Below are 18,478 nucleotides of genomic sequence, written 5' to 3'. Positions count from 1 at the left end.
GCTGTTACTGTAGGTGGAAACCTACAGTCCTTCTTAAAAAAAAGGGAAAAGTGAAATCAGTTTGTAGATCTGCTATTTTCAATACTTTTGAGTGAAATGCTTGTATGATAAATAAAATTAGGGTATTAGTTTACAACACAAAAACATAAATAGTTGGAAATATGGAGATGCAAGGTTTCTGTCTGACAGCATTTAATAATTTATGCTCTGGTTCATGGTAGTGGCGTGCTGCTGATGTGTTTACATCACTATAGATTTGTTTACGGATGATAAAATGTAATGGAAAATGCTGCAGCTAATCAATGGAAATAAAACAAAGTGTGCTCAAAATTTGCTGAGAGTTGCTAGAATTGTACATTATGTAAAAGGTACACATTAAAAGTTATTTTTAAATACAGTAACTGACTAAATCCATATTTGGGTTCATATATATCTTCTTCCCTTAAAGGACTTTCAAACTAGGAATATATGGCCTGGTGCATAAGATCTGGTCATCCCAGCTTAGTAAGATGTTAAAAGTAAAAAATATTTAGGACGACCGTTGAGCCGATTCTACTCTATGGCTCCGAGACATGGACACTTTCAAAGAAACAAGAGAAACGGTTGGATGGCCTTCTAATGAGAGCGCAAAATCTGTCTTGGAAGAGCCACCCATCGACTAACCAATATACGGCAACCATCCCCGTGTTTCTTCACTAGTCCAATCCAGAAGAACACAGTTTGCCGGCCACTGCTACAGAGCTGACAATGAGGTTATATCTTCCCTACTTCTCTGGAGTCCTGCCTCAAAGCATTGTTAGGGACACATGCATCAGTAAGCAGGAACTGGGGGTGGCAATGAAGGACCGGGAAGTCTGGCGTGGCATTGTGAAATCCATGATCAAAATGATGATGAAATGATGAAATCCATTATAGTTGTACAATGATGCCATGCAAAAATTGCAAAATATAGCCAATATATAAGCTCACAATTTAATTTTTACATTCAAATATACTCACACGCGTGCGCACGTGGGTGTGTAACATCCAGAAATCCAAAAGTGAACTAAATAATTGAGACATTGTCGAGTCCCTAGATAGACACTGTGAATGCAACTAATTGCTACACACTCCCTAGAAGCAGGAAGTGGGCCTTGCCACAGCCCACAGGTGTTTGACAGCTCCATTATATTTGGAAATACAGAGGAAAAATAAACTACTTATAATGCAATGTTCCACATAGAAGGTGCAGGGTAGAGAACATGTGAAAATGCTGAGTCACATGTGTGACAGACGGTTAAAGTTAAATTATGTTCATCATGACACACTGCATTAATCTCCAGGTGAGTTAGCTATACAGTTAGCTGCTTAGCATTAACTGTTTACATGCTGCAAAGCATGTGTGATGTCATGTCACATTTATTGTTTTATAAAAACTAGTCAGTATAATGCACTTTTGTTTCTTAAATGAATTTGTTGTATTGAGCTACATTGGTGTGTGTGTGTGTGTGTGTGTGTGTGTGTGTGTGTGTGTGTGTGTGTGTGTGTGTGTGTGTGTGTGTGTGTGTGTGTGTGTGTTTTTCCTCCTCATTGTAGCTGCACCATGACCACAATTACCCATAGTTCTGAAACTCTGTCACATATTCTTAATGGCTGCTACAGTATGTACTATGTAGGGCATGTACATGAGGCATGACCATAATTGTTCAGAAGAAAAATACAGAGTTGTTGACCTATTAGCTAAGGACATATATAAGTTCATATCATTATCTGCCAAAATGTATATTATACGCACTCGTGTTTCAACTAGAGCTGGGACTTGATTAAAAAAATTAATCTAATTAATCAGAGGCTTTGTAGTTAATTAATCTCGATTAATCACATTTTAATCGCATATCAATATTTAACCCGAGAATAGTGAGAAACCTTTTTTTTCAAATGTTTTTGGTATCCCAGTGATTAGTGACTACGGGATTCCACTCATTTTCAACATTTTACTGTCATTAATATACCTTAGAGTTGTTGTGTGAAAAGTCCCCCCCATTCTGTGTTGCCTAGAACTGGAGGTCTGAAAAAAATTATGAAGTACATCTCAGTGACATCACAAAAATGTACTTCATAATGTTACTGTTTTTTTCAGACCTTCAGTTCTATAGGCAACACAGAATGGGGGGACTTTTTATTATTTCCAGTGCACACAACTCCATAGAAAAATGTGTTTTATCCCAACAGTGATATATAGTCAGGTGATATATATAGGCAGCAAGTGCCTATATAAAGTGTCTTCAGTGTGTATATGAATACTCAAATGTGCTTTACATGGCTGGGCATGAGAAAACAAATAAAAACAACTTTATTATGGGGGAAACAAAAAGGTGCGATTAATTTATCTGTAGTTAATCGCGATTAATTTTTCTGTAGTTAATTAATCTCGATTAACGCGTTAAAGTCCCGGCCCTAGTTTCAACTGCTATGAAGCCTTTTCGAATGTGACAGCTAAGCTAATACACCTTGTTGTTATTGGTGAGGACAGTAGAGAGTAGACATGACCATTTTTTAAGTGGCATGCACATTTGACCACAGTCTGGAAGAGGAATGAATTCTTACCACGTACCAACGTCCGATGCTCTGGTACAAATGTAAACAGCTTGTGTTCATATTTGGAAGCCTCTGTATGTCAATACATCAGTTGTGAGATGCCTGCAAATTGCAGGAATGCCCAAGCCTAGCTCTGTTTGGAACCTCATATCTGCCTGTTTTTGCCTACTTTCACCCTGTGTACCCCCCCCCCCCCCCCCTCTTTTGATTTACATCAAAAGGGCATGTGAGCTCAAACCCACAATTCAACATTTTGGTTTTAAGATGTTGATATTATTTTTTTATATTCACCCCAAATCACACCTTGGAAAGCATTAGTGTCTATCTGTTGACCACGTGCAGACATAGGCTAATAATAGCCTATTATGTGTGCATGTTGCACAGGGGATAATTATGGTATTGGTATGAAAAAACCTAGACTGCAGCACTGCTTTCAATTTCTTTCTTTCTTTGTTGCAGGGGGACACCTCACCTCCTTCCTCTCCTGGACTACATACATGCACTCAGGCAGGTCTGCAGTGGAGGGGAGCAGGAACACCCAGTAGGTCTCAACGACGCTGCTGTTAGTCTTTACCAGACCTGGCCTATGCAGATGACATGTCTGCCCCGTTACCTAACCATGTGGACCAGGTACAGACATGTTCCTGACCAGAGTGGAGAGACAGCGTGCATTCTTGTGATGAATGGCAATAAAACCGAGGTTATATCACCTACTGTACACTGTGTACAGTATACCACCCTCACAGACCATCCACCTATCATGACAACAGGAGGCACTGCATCTTTAAATACCATGGAGTCAACCTTAAAGTGACGCAAATCATTTGCACAGAGGCTTCTGGATGCCATGGCCAGTGTGTGGGAAGTCCATTAACCTCCTCCGACATATAAATCTCAGCTTAAGTATAGCTGTGAAGCTGTAGCCAGCCAGATGTACAGTATGGAGGGTAGAGATGACTGGAGGCGTTGCTGGAGGGCTCATCCAAGGACAAACTAACTCTTTATCCATGGGTTCCAGAGTTTAACCCTAGCTGGCCATCATGTGCACAACTGAGATAAGTAGAAGACGGCCCGAGGTAGGAACCTTCTCATTTTATCCCCTTTCTTTGCTGTTGCTGCGTGTAGTATGCAATGTATGTGTGACAAAAAACTAGTTTCTGGCCTTGACATAGTACATATGAACACATATAAACCCAAAAGTCCTTTGCATTAACATACTTTAAACTCTGCCTGTCTTTGCCTGTCGCTATGCCACTCGATTTGCCATTCACTTTATGCATGCGCATACCCTCTATTGCTGTCATTTTGGGATCCAATGACTGGTTAGCAATGAAACATGTCCTGTGAAGGCTGCTTTGAATTCCCTCCAAATTACTTATACATACGATCACAGGGGTGACGTTGACACTTTTCTAGTTGAAGGTTGTTGTTGTTGGTGGTGACAGCAGGATGCTGTCATCCTGCTGTCATGTTGGTGGTAATGAATGATAATGAATTCTGTCAGTATGGAAGCATGTTGCCCACCGATAATACATATCCGGAAGTATTATCTTCTGTAACAGCCTATAATGGTCTTGGATATTTCATAAAAGCAAACCCTGCTACAGTATGTGATTACTTCAACTGGTTGGCTGTACACTACCGTACAGGATGTACGGTAGGAATATTTGTTGAGAATAATATAAATCTTATCAAAGAAAATACAGACACTTCAATTGTATTAGATGCAGGTGCATTGGACAGTGACAAATGAAGCAATCATGAACAATAATTCATGAAGAAAAATCCTGCGCTTTTTAGCATTGCTCTGCTGTCGGGAAGAAACTCCAAAATGTTCATTTATCAGAAAATGAAAAGTATTTTTTTCCCCCAGGAAATGAATAACACCTTATTTGAGGGGGAGAGTTCAGAGTTGGTGGAGTTAGCTGTTTTTGCAGACAGTTTGAGGGTCCAATGGAGTTAAGAGGCTTTGTCCAAATCACTTTGAAATACTTTCCATTGGTTCAATATTTCTTTTAACTCACAGACGCATAGGGTGTTCAAAGCACTGGTTTATCTAAAAAAAGCCAGCTCAGAGCATGTGCGCTGCATGGGTCTTAGGCTTGCTCGCCTTATTACAGAAGCCCTGGAGTACTTTGTCCACCACCACTGGTTTCCGTTCTAAACTAACATCGGTATCGGAATATGGTATACTGACATGGCATTTGCATTTGACCATAAAGGCTTGTTAATGGTGTTTGGTGACACACCTACTGTAGGTGTTTGTGCCAACAGGCGTAATTGTTTGGTTGCCTATTTATGCATTTATCCTATGTTTTCAAAGAAAGAAAGAAAGAAAGAGCACTTTGACACTTCTGAGGTTAGCACACAGGTAGTAGGGTTAGGTGAATGCGGTACATTGTGAAGGCCATTGTAGCCTAGTGCAGTGGTTCTCACGGTGGGGTCCAGGGACCCCCAGGGGTCCTTGGAGGGGTTCCAGGGGCCCCCAGCAAAATGTGTTACAATGGCTATTTAAACATATACAGGAGGATCTACAAGCTCACATGCAAGCTTGTACATCTGCTATTTTTGTATATATATTTTTTTACATAACTATTCTCTTCTGGAGGGTCCTTGGCACCAACAACACATATTTTTGGGGGTCCTTGACACCACTGGTGTGGACTATATTCTGCACACATAGGCATAGGCAACAATATGGTTCTAGGGCCAGACCTGACCCCTGCACCACTTTCTCAGACGAAAACAAAACCACCCCCATAAAACAATCTAAAGGCAGTGGATTTGGACGCAAATTGATTCAAACTCTAGTAAACATCCGCTAGCTTTTTCACAGGAGAGGAGGGGACGTGAATGATCCGGGGGATCATAGTTTTTGGCATATCTAAGTCAAATTAAGCTCTAATCAAGCCCCGGATATCGCATTTTGAGCAGATTATGAGCCATAATGCACATAAAGACTGCACGAGTGTGCACGTGAGATTTTCCCGGATTTGGGGGAATAAAACCGATCTTGGGATGCCGGGCATGGCATCGATTGCAAAGGTAAATTAATCTCGTTCTCTCGGGGGCGGCGCTTAACCAGTTATGGCATAAACCCATAAACCCAGGTCATTATTGAGAAATAAACCCAGAGAAGGTGATTAGACCCTGAGTGATAAAGCCATTTAATAAAATTTGCTATTACACAGCTTGGTTGATTGCTTGATTCTGATTGGTCAATCACTGAATTCAGCGGTGAGTTATTTCTGGATAATGACCGATGAGAACTCAACAGCAGACCACTGTCTAATCAAAGACTTGATTTTTTGTAAACAAACACAATGTCATGTACAGCTAAACATTGCTCTCACAAATGTTTTTGAAAACATTTGAAGCAGCGCCGGCTCCAGAAAATGGTGACATATGGGGGTGCTATGGAGGGGCTGGCTATTTAGAGGGGGGCTAATGAATCTTGGTTTACATAGAAGTCAGTCAATTTGGCTTGTTTGGAGGGGGGGCATAGGAGGGCCAAAGCGTTATTCATAGTCTGCATTTTCGGTGGTGAGGTGACCACCGAAATCTTCTCTACTGGGGCCCCTGGCCCGGAACATTTTCAGATGGGTGTCCATTATGGGGGGCCATTATGTTTATCAATTTGGCTGGAACTACTGATCCACGCTTTTGTAGAATCGGCTTCAGGTCTTTAAGGGTTAAGTTACCGTGTAATAAGCAGCGTAATCAATGGAGAGCGGCGGGTCATTATTTAGAAATCAAGCCCTTCAGCGTGATTAGACCCCTCCTCTACGCATCAGGGTCTAATCATCCTGCTGTCATGGGTTTACTTCTTAATGATGACCATCTCCCCATTGATTGTCCCTTATATGCACATCAATGCATTAGCATTGCATCATTGATGTGGGTTGTTTTATGAAAGTATAATCTTTTCATTGTGACCCCAGAGTACACCGTAGTGACACATACAGCTGTGAGCATGTCGAGCGGAGCTTATAAAGAAGAACATGAGAAATGAGAAGAGCGGGCATGGATAGAAGGAATTGAATGGCTACAGATCATGGGAAGTAGGGAAATTAAAAGTCAACATTTATCCCATTGCGGAGTCAATTTGAGTCAATATGTTAGTTAAATGCTCGCATTGCGGAGTCATTTGATTCAGCATGTAAAATGCTCTGTTTGTGTGCGCGTGTGCGCATGTGTGTGCGTGCGTGTGTGTTAAAGTCAATGCACACAATGTAGACAACACAGAATGTACAGTACCATTTAACTCCAGGGCACAACGCCCAGCGGGTAAGATCGAATGCAATTTCCCTGCCAATAATCCACGCTCTGAATCACAGTGGTGTGGTGGAACCGTGGAAAGTACATTTACTCTACTTAAGACACTTTTACTTTACACAAGGTACTTTACTTTACTTGAATTCCAGGGGCCAAAAGCAATAGGTATAAGTTCTCCTTCGTGCCTGTGTCTATCCAGGCTCTAAATGCCGATAGGAGGAGGTAACTTGTCACCTGACTCGCTTGTATGAATTATTTATACAACTGTTCTGAAAATGTTATCAATATCAATGTTACACTGATACCTGTCCGGGCCCGTTTGGGCTGTGCTGTATAGTGAGCCCTGTCCTCAGACCTGAAGGCGGTGTTCCTCTCCTTCAGCAGCCGCTGGACCTCCGGGTCATCCAGGGCTTCTAGTTGGGGTAGACCCGGATGCGTTTGTCCACTGTGACATTGTCTGTGCAGTTTTTAATATAACACAGAACACTATCTGTGAACACATTCAGGTCCTGGTGTTCAAAAACATCCCAGTTGGTCCTGTCAAAGCCGTCCTGCAGCTGCTCAGAGGCATCATCAGGCCAAGTTTTGACAGTTTTTGTGATGGTGGGGGCAGTTTTCCTGAGCGCGGCATGATAGGAATTAAAAGCAGGGACATATGGTCAGACTCAGCCTAGATTCTAGGCTATACAGTCAGTGTCAGCTCATTGTATTTATATTTGGCAGCTTGGGCCATGTCCACAGGCTGGTGGTCACTGGTCAGAGGCTTGATGATTATGGGGTTGTCCAAGTCTAAGGCAAAGCAGCTTGCAACATACTGTTCAATCTCCTCCATTATAGGCAGTTGATCTATAGGAGGAGGTGCTTTTTGTACCCATGGTTTTTCCCAGGTGTTAGTGATATGACAGACTGAAGCGACCAATGTTGACTGTGAATAAGTTCATGTGCATGTATTGCGTATATTATGTACATTCAGGGCTTGTTTGGATTCAAGCACCGAGGCACCGAGGTTGTTTTGAGTGTGTGGGACATCCGAAGCAACTGAAAAATATCTGTGACCTTGATAATGTATTTCAGAAATGTGGACTCAAAGAAATGTGAAGCTTTTACGTTGCTATACCCTTTTTAGGAGAGTGCTTTCAATAGAACTCACACAATCTGTACCTATTACCTAACCACATTCTCACAGTGATTGAGTGAATGCACTTACCCATAGGCCTGTGTGTGTGTGTGTGTGTGTGTGTGTGTGTGTGTGTGTGTGTGTGTGTGTGTGTGTGTGCGTGTGCGTGTGCGTGTGCGTGTGCGTGTGCGTGTGCGTGTGCGTGTGCGTGTGCGTGTGCGTGTGCGTGTGCGTGTGCGTGTGCGTGTGCACGTGCACGTGCACGTGCACGTGCACGTGCACGTGCACATGCACATGCACATGCACATGCACATGCACATGCACATGCACATGCACATGCACATGCACTATCTGTTATCTAACGGCACATTTGACATTTCAACTGGCTGCAGGATATACTCTCACCTTCAACGGTAATGTCTTGTGTACAGTGCAGAAATATGTTTGCAACGCTGACGAAGGCTACAAGCCGAAACGCCTACGTTGTGCTGTCTGCTCTGCAGCATACTATGCCAATTTATATAAACGAATAAAGTGCCTTGAAGGACATGCATTTCCGTTAATGTTGGTATTCTCTTTTTAGAGATTTCTTGAAAAGTTAACTTTCCTCGACCGGCAAGAATGTTCAGACAGATTGAGACGAATTGGAGTCGTGCGGGCTTCCTTGCTTTAATTATAGTCAAAACATCCATAGACATTTTACCTACCGTTTGTTTACAAACATTCAGATCAGGGGGCACGGTGGCACAGTTGGTAGTGCTGTCGCCTCACAGCTAGAAGGTCCTGGGTTCGATTCCCGCTCGGGACACTGTGGGTGCTGGCCGCGTGTTTCCTCCTCCACGTCATCAGTGCCCACACCCGAAGGCGGGGTTGGCGAAAGGGCCTTTCCTTGTGGAGTTTGCATGTTCTTCCCGTGTCCCCTAGGGTAGGTACCCTCACAAAAAACATGCAGTAATCCTGGTCACTAAACTGCCTCCCCCTGGCCAGCCGGGGCGCCTGATGGAGGGGAAAGGAACTGGTTGTCTGGCATGAAGGAAGCATGAGTTCAAGTCCGTTGCTCTCCCCTTGTCCCCCATATATGGGGACTAGGTTGGCAGAGGGTGTGTAGAGCCCAGGATCACATTAGATGATTGACACAGGGGTGAAAAATGGGTTACAAAATTGTGGGATAAAGAAAATATTCAGATCTGGACTATTATAGATCCCTGGTGGTCAACAAAGTACATATGGGTTTAATATTTTAAATAGATAAGCTGATTATGTCACGCGTTATAGGTATTATCCTTTCCTCCTTTCCATACTATACTATCATTACACACACAAACACTGAAATACTAATCTATGACTTTTTGAACTTATGCAAACAAATATTATATTGCTGGCTGGCAGAAACCCATTTTCTCCATATTTTAACTTTGTTTACTCTGTAAATGAATGCCTGCTATATCAACATCGAAGAGTGTCGTGCATGTGCCGATCTGCGAGTGCGAACTTGTGTCGCTTGTATATTCGTGACTTATCTGCTGTTTTTCAATTTATTGTAAAAACTTTTGAAAGTTTATTAAAGAGCTGAAGAGACGGGGAGACCTCTTACTGAACAAACATTTTTGGCAATGATTACTATCAGAATATAGAACTATTTAACACTTATATTTTAACCTAAAACAAATCACCTTTCATTCAGTCTGACTCAGAGATGCCAGAGATAAAACAGGGATTGGGGGCCGGGGGGAAAAGCAGATCCAATCATCTCTGTTGGGTGGTTTCAGGATTCACAAAAAACACAAAGTTACAATATGGAGATATTGATCCCTACGAGAAAAGCGATCTGGGTGGAATTAAAGGGATTTGACTGGAATGTTTTGAGCCGGAGCTATCGTGCGTATCCCAGAAGGTATAATCACTCAGGCTGTGTCATTGAGGCTAAATATATTCAATCCCATATGAGTTGTGAAGAGGCCACAGCTAGGTCAGAGATGAGAGATGAGATACGTCCCCCTCCATTGGCCCTGTATCAATACTATATGCTATTACTTTTTCACATTTATGGGCATCGCTTTGACAGGGAAAACAGTCCGTGTTGGTCGTGGAAGACATAGTCTGCTTGTTAACTCCTTCAGCGCCACCTTTAAATACGTCTTTACGGGCATGGCAACCAGTGCATAGTTGATTTAGATACGGGAATACGTCCCTGGCACTTAAACAGTTTTAAGCAGAAATCAAAGTGTCCAGCTGTATAAGCTGACTTGAGGTAAAGTAGAATAGGGGTATTAGTGGTATTGTATGTGGTAATGTATGTCTCATAATGTATGCAGTGTTGTCTCATATTTATAATCTAACTCTCCAAGGAAACCGGGTTCAAATCCGGGGTAGAAGAGGAAAGTTACATTGTGCAGCTCAGTACTTGTAAAGGTATTTAGTGACTTTGCACCACTGATCCGATGGGGACTGAACAGGGCAGACTTCCCTCGGTCTGAACGATCCAGCGTTTAATAGAATATTACTTTTTCACTGTTATGGGCACTGACAGGTCAACATACTAAACCATAGGTTTAACTAAATAGTAAATACATGTGAGGCATCTTTACTACTACTAGAGTATTTCCATTTTTCAGAACTTTTACTTCTACTCCTACATCTCAGAGACAAATATAACATTTTTGCTTCACATACAATTATTTGAAAACTTGAGTTGTACCCGGTATTCACTTTGTGGATTTCGATCAAAACATACATTAACCACTTCAGGCCTAAAATTTGGCAATTTTAATGCTCATAATTTTAAAGCTCATAATGCAATGCATTGTGAGCTTGTAGATCAGCTATTTTCAAACATTCATATTGTGAAATGGGACATTCTGCATAATGCATACTTTCTACTTTTGGTTCTTTTAGTATATTTTGATACCAATACTTTTACAAAAATGTAAAAGATGTGAGTACTTTTTCTTTTCTTTTCAAAATCTTTTTATTCAAGTTTTTGTGACAAACCCAGGGGCAAGTACTAAACAGACATATCAAATATGAAAATAAAAAATAATACTCAATCCCCTATCCCACTGGGTCTAGATCTTGGTGTAGAATGTTGGATAGAGTATTGAACACATTCCCCCAAAATGGTTGTAATTTTGGACACATCCAATGCTGATGGAACAAAGTTGCATCTTGCACTTGTCACAGGTAAGTTACGTCAGGATAAATAGTTTATAAACAGTTTAGCCTTAGACATATGAGCTCTATGGACTATTTTAAAATGTCAATGTCATGCACAAAGAGAGGACTTGTGTATAGAAGAAAAATGTAATCCCATACTTCATCAGACAGTGTGAGCATGTGAGCCTCTACACGTCATCATCATGCAGCACGTTTTGGTTCAAAGGAAGTAATTCAAATTTGACTTTGATATAAAAAGACACAAAAAAATATATATATATATTTTTTTGGCATCCATGGTTAGGTGTGGCCACAATTATGATAATCACAAAAGTGTGAAAAACATATTTTTCATTTCAGTTTTTGACATATGAGGTTTCCACCTGACAGAGACAATATACCATTATGGAAAGCAGAGGCGTCTTGCTAACGACGCTCCACAGCGGCGGGCTGTGAAGCTTTTACATTGCTTTTACATACTCTTTTTGGGAGAGTGCTTTCAATAGATGTCTCACAATCCGTACCTAACCATATTCTCACAGTGATTGAGCGAATGCACTTACCCTTAGGCCACTGTGTGTGTGTGTGTGTGTGTGTGTGTGTGTGTGTGTGTGTGTGTGCTGTACTTGTACATATTGTACATGTAGGAAGCCATCAATCTTCATCTCCGTCAGCTTGGAAGGTTGCACGTGTCTGTCTGTCTGTCTGTCCACAGCTATTCTCGGAAGCTGCTGGACCGATCAGTGTCAAACTATGCACAGTGCCAGGTAGGGCGTTAATTTACAAAAAAACAAAAAAAAAAAAAAAAAAAAACACAAAAGGTTAGAATGGAGATAAGCGGCAACACAAAGCTTCAACGTCGTCGTTGTCACATGATCATCACAAGTTTACAGGGGAAAATATTTGTTGGACAATCACAGTTTTCAGGAAAGGTGGGGGAGGGAGGGGGAGCAAGGAAATGTTGGTGTTTAACAACGTCAATTAAAATCCAACTGTTGTCTGCTTTTGACGGAGGTTTTCGTCAAATAATGTACTTTATCGATATGAAACTGTTGCTTTTGAAAATGTCCCGTCTTTAATGACGTGCTGCCTGGCATTCAGTTGGAGTAACGTCATTGGAGTATTCTAGGTAATGACATCATCACACAATGTCGTCACAACCGCATTCTTTTAAAATCAATAGTCAAGACTTGTATTAACACTGAATTATATAGGCATGGAACTAATGGATAAGGACGCAGCTTTTAAGATTCCCAATCGACTGGTGAAGCGAAACCAGGCCCGGCTGGAGGACGCTAAGAAAAAGAAGGAGGAGAAGGAGATTCAGTCCGTCACGGAGGAGAAGAGTGAGTACTTCTCCAGCACGTTCAGGGCCCGGCGGGCAGCCATCGAGGAGCTGCTGTCCCGGTGCTCCGGTACCGACCGGGCCGCCACGACCCAGGCCCTGGAGGAAGCGACCGCCAAGGCGCAACAGCTGCAGAACTTCCTCAATGACAGCCTGACGTTCCTGAACCAGTATGACGTGGCACAGGCCCAGACTTCGCTGCAGAGGCTGTACACCTCCCTGGCCGAGAGGAGAGACGAGGTTCTGCCAAAGAAGAAGTTTTCCTTCAAGTCCCGCAGTAAAGTCACAGAGAAAGTGGACGACGAGCTCGTCGCTGGTCCCCCTACTGCCCCTACGGGCGGTTCCGAGTCCACAAGCACCACCACCAACGAGGTCGACTGGACCGTCCGATCGGAGCAGTGCGGCTTCTCCCACCTGGACTCCGTGGTTCTGACCATGTCGGGTGATGAGATCTGGAAGCAAGATGTCCTGCTGACCCACCTGAGGAACTGCAAGGTCCGTCTGCTCGGCTCGCCCAGCACGTTGCACATCAAGCACGTGAGCGGCTGTGAGATCCTGTGTGGGCCCGTGTCCAGCTCCGTGTTTGTGGACCACTGTAGTGACAGCACTCTGGTGCTGGCCTGCCAACAGCTGCGTACGCACAACACCGCCGACACACAGGTGTACCTGCACGTCACCAGCCGAGCCATCGTAGAGGACTGTCACGGAGTGGGCCTGGCCCCGTTCTCCTGGTCCTATCCGTCCCTGGACGAGGACTTTGTAGCGTCCGGCCTGGACCCGGAACGAAACAACTGGGACCAGGTGGATGACTTCAACTGGCTGGATACAGGAACACCTTCCCCTAACTGGACTCTGATCCCGGAAAAAGACAGGAGAACCACCTGGGACCCATAGGGCACTGGTTCTCAAACATTGTATATGTATTTTGTGCCAGGGACACCCGGAAGAGAAGATCAATGTAAAAAAAAGTCACTCCCGTGTGAAGTGAGGGGCGCTATTATCATCATACATCATCATGCATCATCTCATACTGGACAATCAGAATGCCTGTTGCCTGACGTACATTTTCCCTTCAATGTGAATGGCGTTTAATGTTTTGATGTTTAATTTACATCATATTTAGCGGACTTTTGACCTAATTTGTCAGTTCATTGTCAATGGCAAATCTTGAGACGTGTGGGGACAAAAGCTGCGCCCCTCAAAAATCACACCCATGTGAAATGAGAGGCGTTTTTATCATCATACATCATCTCATTCCGGCCAATCTCAATTTGCGTCCTCACCTCACCACAAACACTCAAAGCTGGCCATTCATTGTCAATGGTATTCAATGTTTGTGTTAACAATGTTTGTGTTTACACAAACCCTCAAAGCTGGATATAGCAGGGGCTAGCGCCTGCGAAAAGCTAAATGATTTAAAATTGTCCAAACATTTTTTATATTTTTGTTAAAACATAGCATGTAATAGTCACGTATAAAATAGCCAAACATATACATATAAAGTTGATATTTACTACTTTTGAAAACCATGAAACACCCCTGGAGGTCCCCGGACCCCAATTTGAGAAGCACTCCCCAGCTTTACAAAGTAGCTTTTCATTGAAAGTGTTTTTAAACTGTTCAAACTGTTTTTTGTGAAACCAAAAGTTTAGTTTTCCTTTTTGTTTTGTAATATATCTCTTATTTTGTCACCTGTATTAGGGCTGCATCATTATGGTTGAACTAATCATCCCCATTATTTTAGCTAAAGTTTGTACAATTATTAATCGTGATTATTGGTGATGATAACTCTGGGTGTTTTACCATTTTGTTAATGCACTTTGTCTTTGCATTATTCTGTAATTCTCCAAAATATATATTTTCATGTCTTTGGGGGAACAAAGACATGACACATATAAGTGCTATAGGACATACTCATTATTTGTCGACAAATGTAATGGGCATGGCCTATATGCGGAATTGCATGATGACCCAATTAATCCAGGGGAAGTTTTGATTGTATGTATGACCGACATACAAGTCATACAAGCTCTGCTTGCACAAATAATAATAATAACAACTAGAACTGCACTCTGTCGAGTGCATACTTGCTTGTTGCACACTAGTAGGCCATAAATGGCCAACTAGTGCGCAAGCAGAGCGCGCAAGTCCTTTCGACCGCTGTAAACTGTCAAATCTCAGTATCTCTGTGAAGGAACGTTTGAAATGTATAGTTTTTAGATGTAACTATTTGCTACCTACCTACTTTATGCATATAAACACCTAGTATTATTAAGTATGATTCAAGTTTATATCTATAAGTTTGGGTGAAGAGCTAGTCATACATATACACACCACGTACTCTGGTCCCAGCAGATCAGGCACGACTTGCTATTTTATTTTTACTGATTATGTATATAGTATACGTATGACTAGCTGTAAATGATGACGTAAGAAATATATATAGTATATATATAGTATATAGGCATATACTATATACGTATACATATATACTATATAGAGTGTGTAGTTGTAAGTTGATTAGCGGTATACTGTGGTTACTTTGCGCCAAAAACTGTGACAGCTGTCCCGCCATTTGATGTTTATACAAGAAAACAGCAAATCTGTGCCTGGTTTGCTGGGACCAAACGACCACAAATGACCATATTTCTTACGTCATCATTACGAGCTAGTCATACATATACACACCACGTACTCTGGTCCCAGCAGATCAGGCACAATTTGCTATTTTATTTTTACTGATTATGTATATAGTATACGTATGACTAGCTCTAAATGATGACGTAAGAAATATATATAGTATATAGGCATATACTATATACGTATACATATATACTCTATACTCTATACTGTATAAAGTGTGTAGTTGTAAGTTGAAGCTCTAAATGATGACGTAAGAAATATGGTCATTTGTGGTCATTTGGTCCCAGCAAAACAGGCACAGATTTGATGTTTTTCTGCATAAACATCGAATGGCGGGACAGCTGTCACGGCGGAAGAGACCGGGCGAAAACATTACTTGCGCACTCTGCTTGCGCAAGTAACTAGAACTGCACTCTGTCGAGTGCCTACTTGCTTGTTGCACACAAGTAGTAGTGCACAAGCAGAGCGTGCAAGTACTGTAGACCGCTACAAACTTTCAAATCTCAGCCTCTCTGTGAAAGAACGTTTGCAATATTGAATTATTAGGTTTAGCTATTTGCTATGTACCTTGCTTTTGGATGGAAAAAAGTAGTATTTTGAAGTATGGTAAAATCTTTTATCTATAAAGGAAATACAGTCCCATTGTTTTAGTGTCCAGGATCCACTTGCAGTTTCTCAAAGAAATACCTCCTTTATGATGAATTCCTGTTCTCTTTTTTTTGGCTATATAGAAGTGTCTATTTGTACGTCTCTAAATGTTTTGATGATTTGAACAAGGTGGACCCTCTTGTAAACAAGTGTAATGCTTTATTGGGTCGTCCACTCACAGTTAACAGTCTTTGTATTGAGTTGTGCTTGAAATGTACTGTAATTCTGTAAACTGTTAATCAATATTTAAATCAATCAATCAAAGTCGACTTTGAAATTACAAAGTCACAAAACAAATTCACAGAACACAGCAAATCAGGCTGCAAACCAGCTAATAATGCACATTACCGAGGACCAAGATAACTTGAAAATAGATGAAGTCGTCCTTTAAGTAAAAAGAAAAAAACAACTACTGACTGGTAAATGGATGATCAGTCACTCTGTCACAGAGTAAAATAAACTCTGTTTTTAAAACCTTTTCGGCATTCTATCAGCGTAATACCTGGGGGCCCTGGGCTGGGTGTGAAAGCCAGCTATATCTCAGCCTGTCAGAGCGGAGTGGGATTTGCTGTCACCGACGCAGGCAGGTGGAAAGAGCCAGCCGTAACTCCTGCTCCCACTGCAGCTTTCTTTGGCAAGGCTGAGAGAGGAAAACACATGCAAGGCCTGCAGGCCGTCACCATCCAATAAATATCACAATTACTCCCAACTAGAGATATTGTCCAACTCCTAATTTATGATACCGATATTAACCGATACTGTGCACGCATCCACATGGGTGACGGCAGACTGCTGGTTGAGCACTAACGCTTTGGCATGGGGGGGGGGGGGGGGGGGCAGATCAACATATGAAATGAATTCTGTACTGGCCATAGAGTACTGTATATAGGGAGCGTGTACAAGGTGACGAGGTCACCTGATGAGGTCAGATCAACATAAGGAATGTCAGAACAGTGTCTTGAGTGTACAGGGTGTGATGACGTCAGTTCAACATAATGGAATGTCAGAACAGGTCAACTCCATATATTGACATCCAAGGGTGGCAGCGGGGGCAGTGTCTTGAGTGTACAAGGTAGGGCCGGGCCTTTTGAGAACTCTAGTAGCAATTACTTTGAGATAAATTATGATTAAGGATAACTGTGATTACGGTAGGCTCACATTTCATATCACACACACCATACAGTCACAGGTGTGACAATTTAGCAATGGTCACTCACACTCCAAAACGCACCAAACTAGACACAAACACTGTTTGGGGGTCTGACCCGAGAATAGTCACACAAGGGACCACACCCGGGGTGCAGTGTTACGAACACTGCATGGACGCACATAAGAATACCATCAACTCAACAGGAGCCTAAATTGCCGGCAAAACATTTTTATCATACTAAAAAAATCTGGCACATTCAAGGTGTTAAGTTACATAAGTTGAGCCTATATGCATACGCCTGTAGGTCGTCGGGGCTACGGAGATTGGGAGTGAGTCTGCAGTTCTGATTGCTATGGTGCATTCCATATAGTTTTGGAGCCAGAAGGGAGAAGAGTTTGGGACGTGTGGAGCGTTGTCTGGGTGTTTTTAGTGAAGGTACTTCTACTCCTCTACATCTCAGAGGATATTGACTACATTTATTTGAAAACTTTAGTTACTTTTATTATTTTTACAAATCATACATTATACACTTTTTTATTTCGGCCATTTGAAAATAGCAGATCTAGAGGCTCACAATGTGTTGCAATGGGACACATGTATTTTATATACACATGTATATTTTGTATACATTTGAAAACTTTAAATGAGACGTTCTGCATAATGACTACTTTTACTTTTGGTATTTTAAGCACATTTTGATACCAATACTTTTGTACTTTTACTTTTACTAGTACATATTTAATTTACTTGTAACAGAGTATTTCTATATTGCAGTATTTATACTTAGGCCTAAGTAAATATTTTGAGTACTTTTTCCACCACTGGAAAAAACCTGCATATATCAGTATCACTCATTCACACACACACTCACTCACTCACTCACTCACACTCACCCACTCAGAATACAGTAAATATACTGAAAACTAGAACAATACAAGATAGATAATTAATTAAAACAGTTACAATATTTTACCTAAGGTGCTGGAAATAATTTCCCTGAATTTTCCCAAGGAGGTTTAATTTGTAAGGATTTCTGGAGCTCATTCCAATCAAATGGAGCACCGACAGAGAATGAGAACATCAGCAGTATGTTAAGTGGAGCAGACTGTACCGGACAGAGCATGATGTAATGCACCTAAATAGTAGTAGTAGAGAGAGGAGCTGTTCAGACTGCTTTCACTGTTAATACTTCTCATCGCCCAACCGACCACGGATTAAAAACGCCACCACCGTTGTTGTAGGGCAGAAACCTCATATCTCCATATTTACACTTTTTGTGTTTTTTGTTAAAGGAACGCCCTACTTGATAATACTACACCGACAGGCGGGACCCAAAGTAGCGGGACACACAAGGGACCACACCCTGGGGTGCCGACAGGCGCACCAATCCACACCAAAGATGCAAAAAGTTACGAACACTGCATGGACGCGCATAATAATAGCATCAACTCAACACGAGCCTAAATTGCCAGTTTTCATTTTGACAGCAAATTTCGATTTGGTTTTGTCATATTCTTTTGAATATTTTTTTTATTCTGAGCTAGCGCCCCTAAAAAAAAAAAGAATGTGG

At 41.8% G+C, this 18,478-nt stretch overlaps 1 protein-coding gene across 1 annotated transcript; it reads left to right on the top strand.

Annotated features, from left to right (window-relative positions):
• Positions 1–12,338: 12,338 nt before the first annotated feature.
• On the top strand, positions 12,339–13,361 carry LOC310862130 (tubulin-specific chaperone C-like; the record flags this gene model as incomplete). The annotated part of the gene is made up of 1 exon (XM_083769866.1): positions 12,339–13,361. The coding sequence occupies one exon, from the start codon at positions 12,339–12,341 to the stop codon at positions 13,359–13,361; it is 1,023 nt and encodes a 340-aa protein (XP_083625992.1).
• Positions 13,362–18,478: the final 5,117 nt, after the last annotated feature.

Source organism: Protomyctophum parallelum (assembly GCF_964188405.1).
Source record: "Protomyctophum parallelum genome assembly, chromosome: 7".
Lineage (NCBI taxonomy): Eukaryota > Metazoa > Chordata > Actinopteri > Myctophiformes > Myctophidae > Protomyctophum > Protomyctophum parallelum.
The sequence above is the reverse complement of the archived record's forward strand: the minus strand, read 5'-3'. Positions and strand labels throughout refer to the sequence as shown.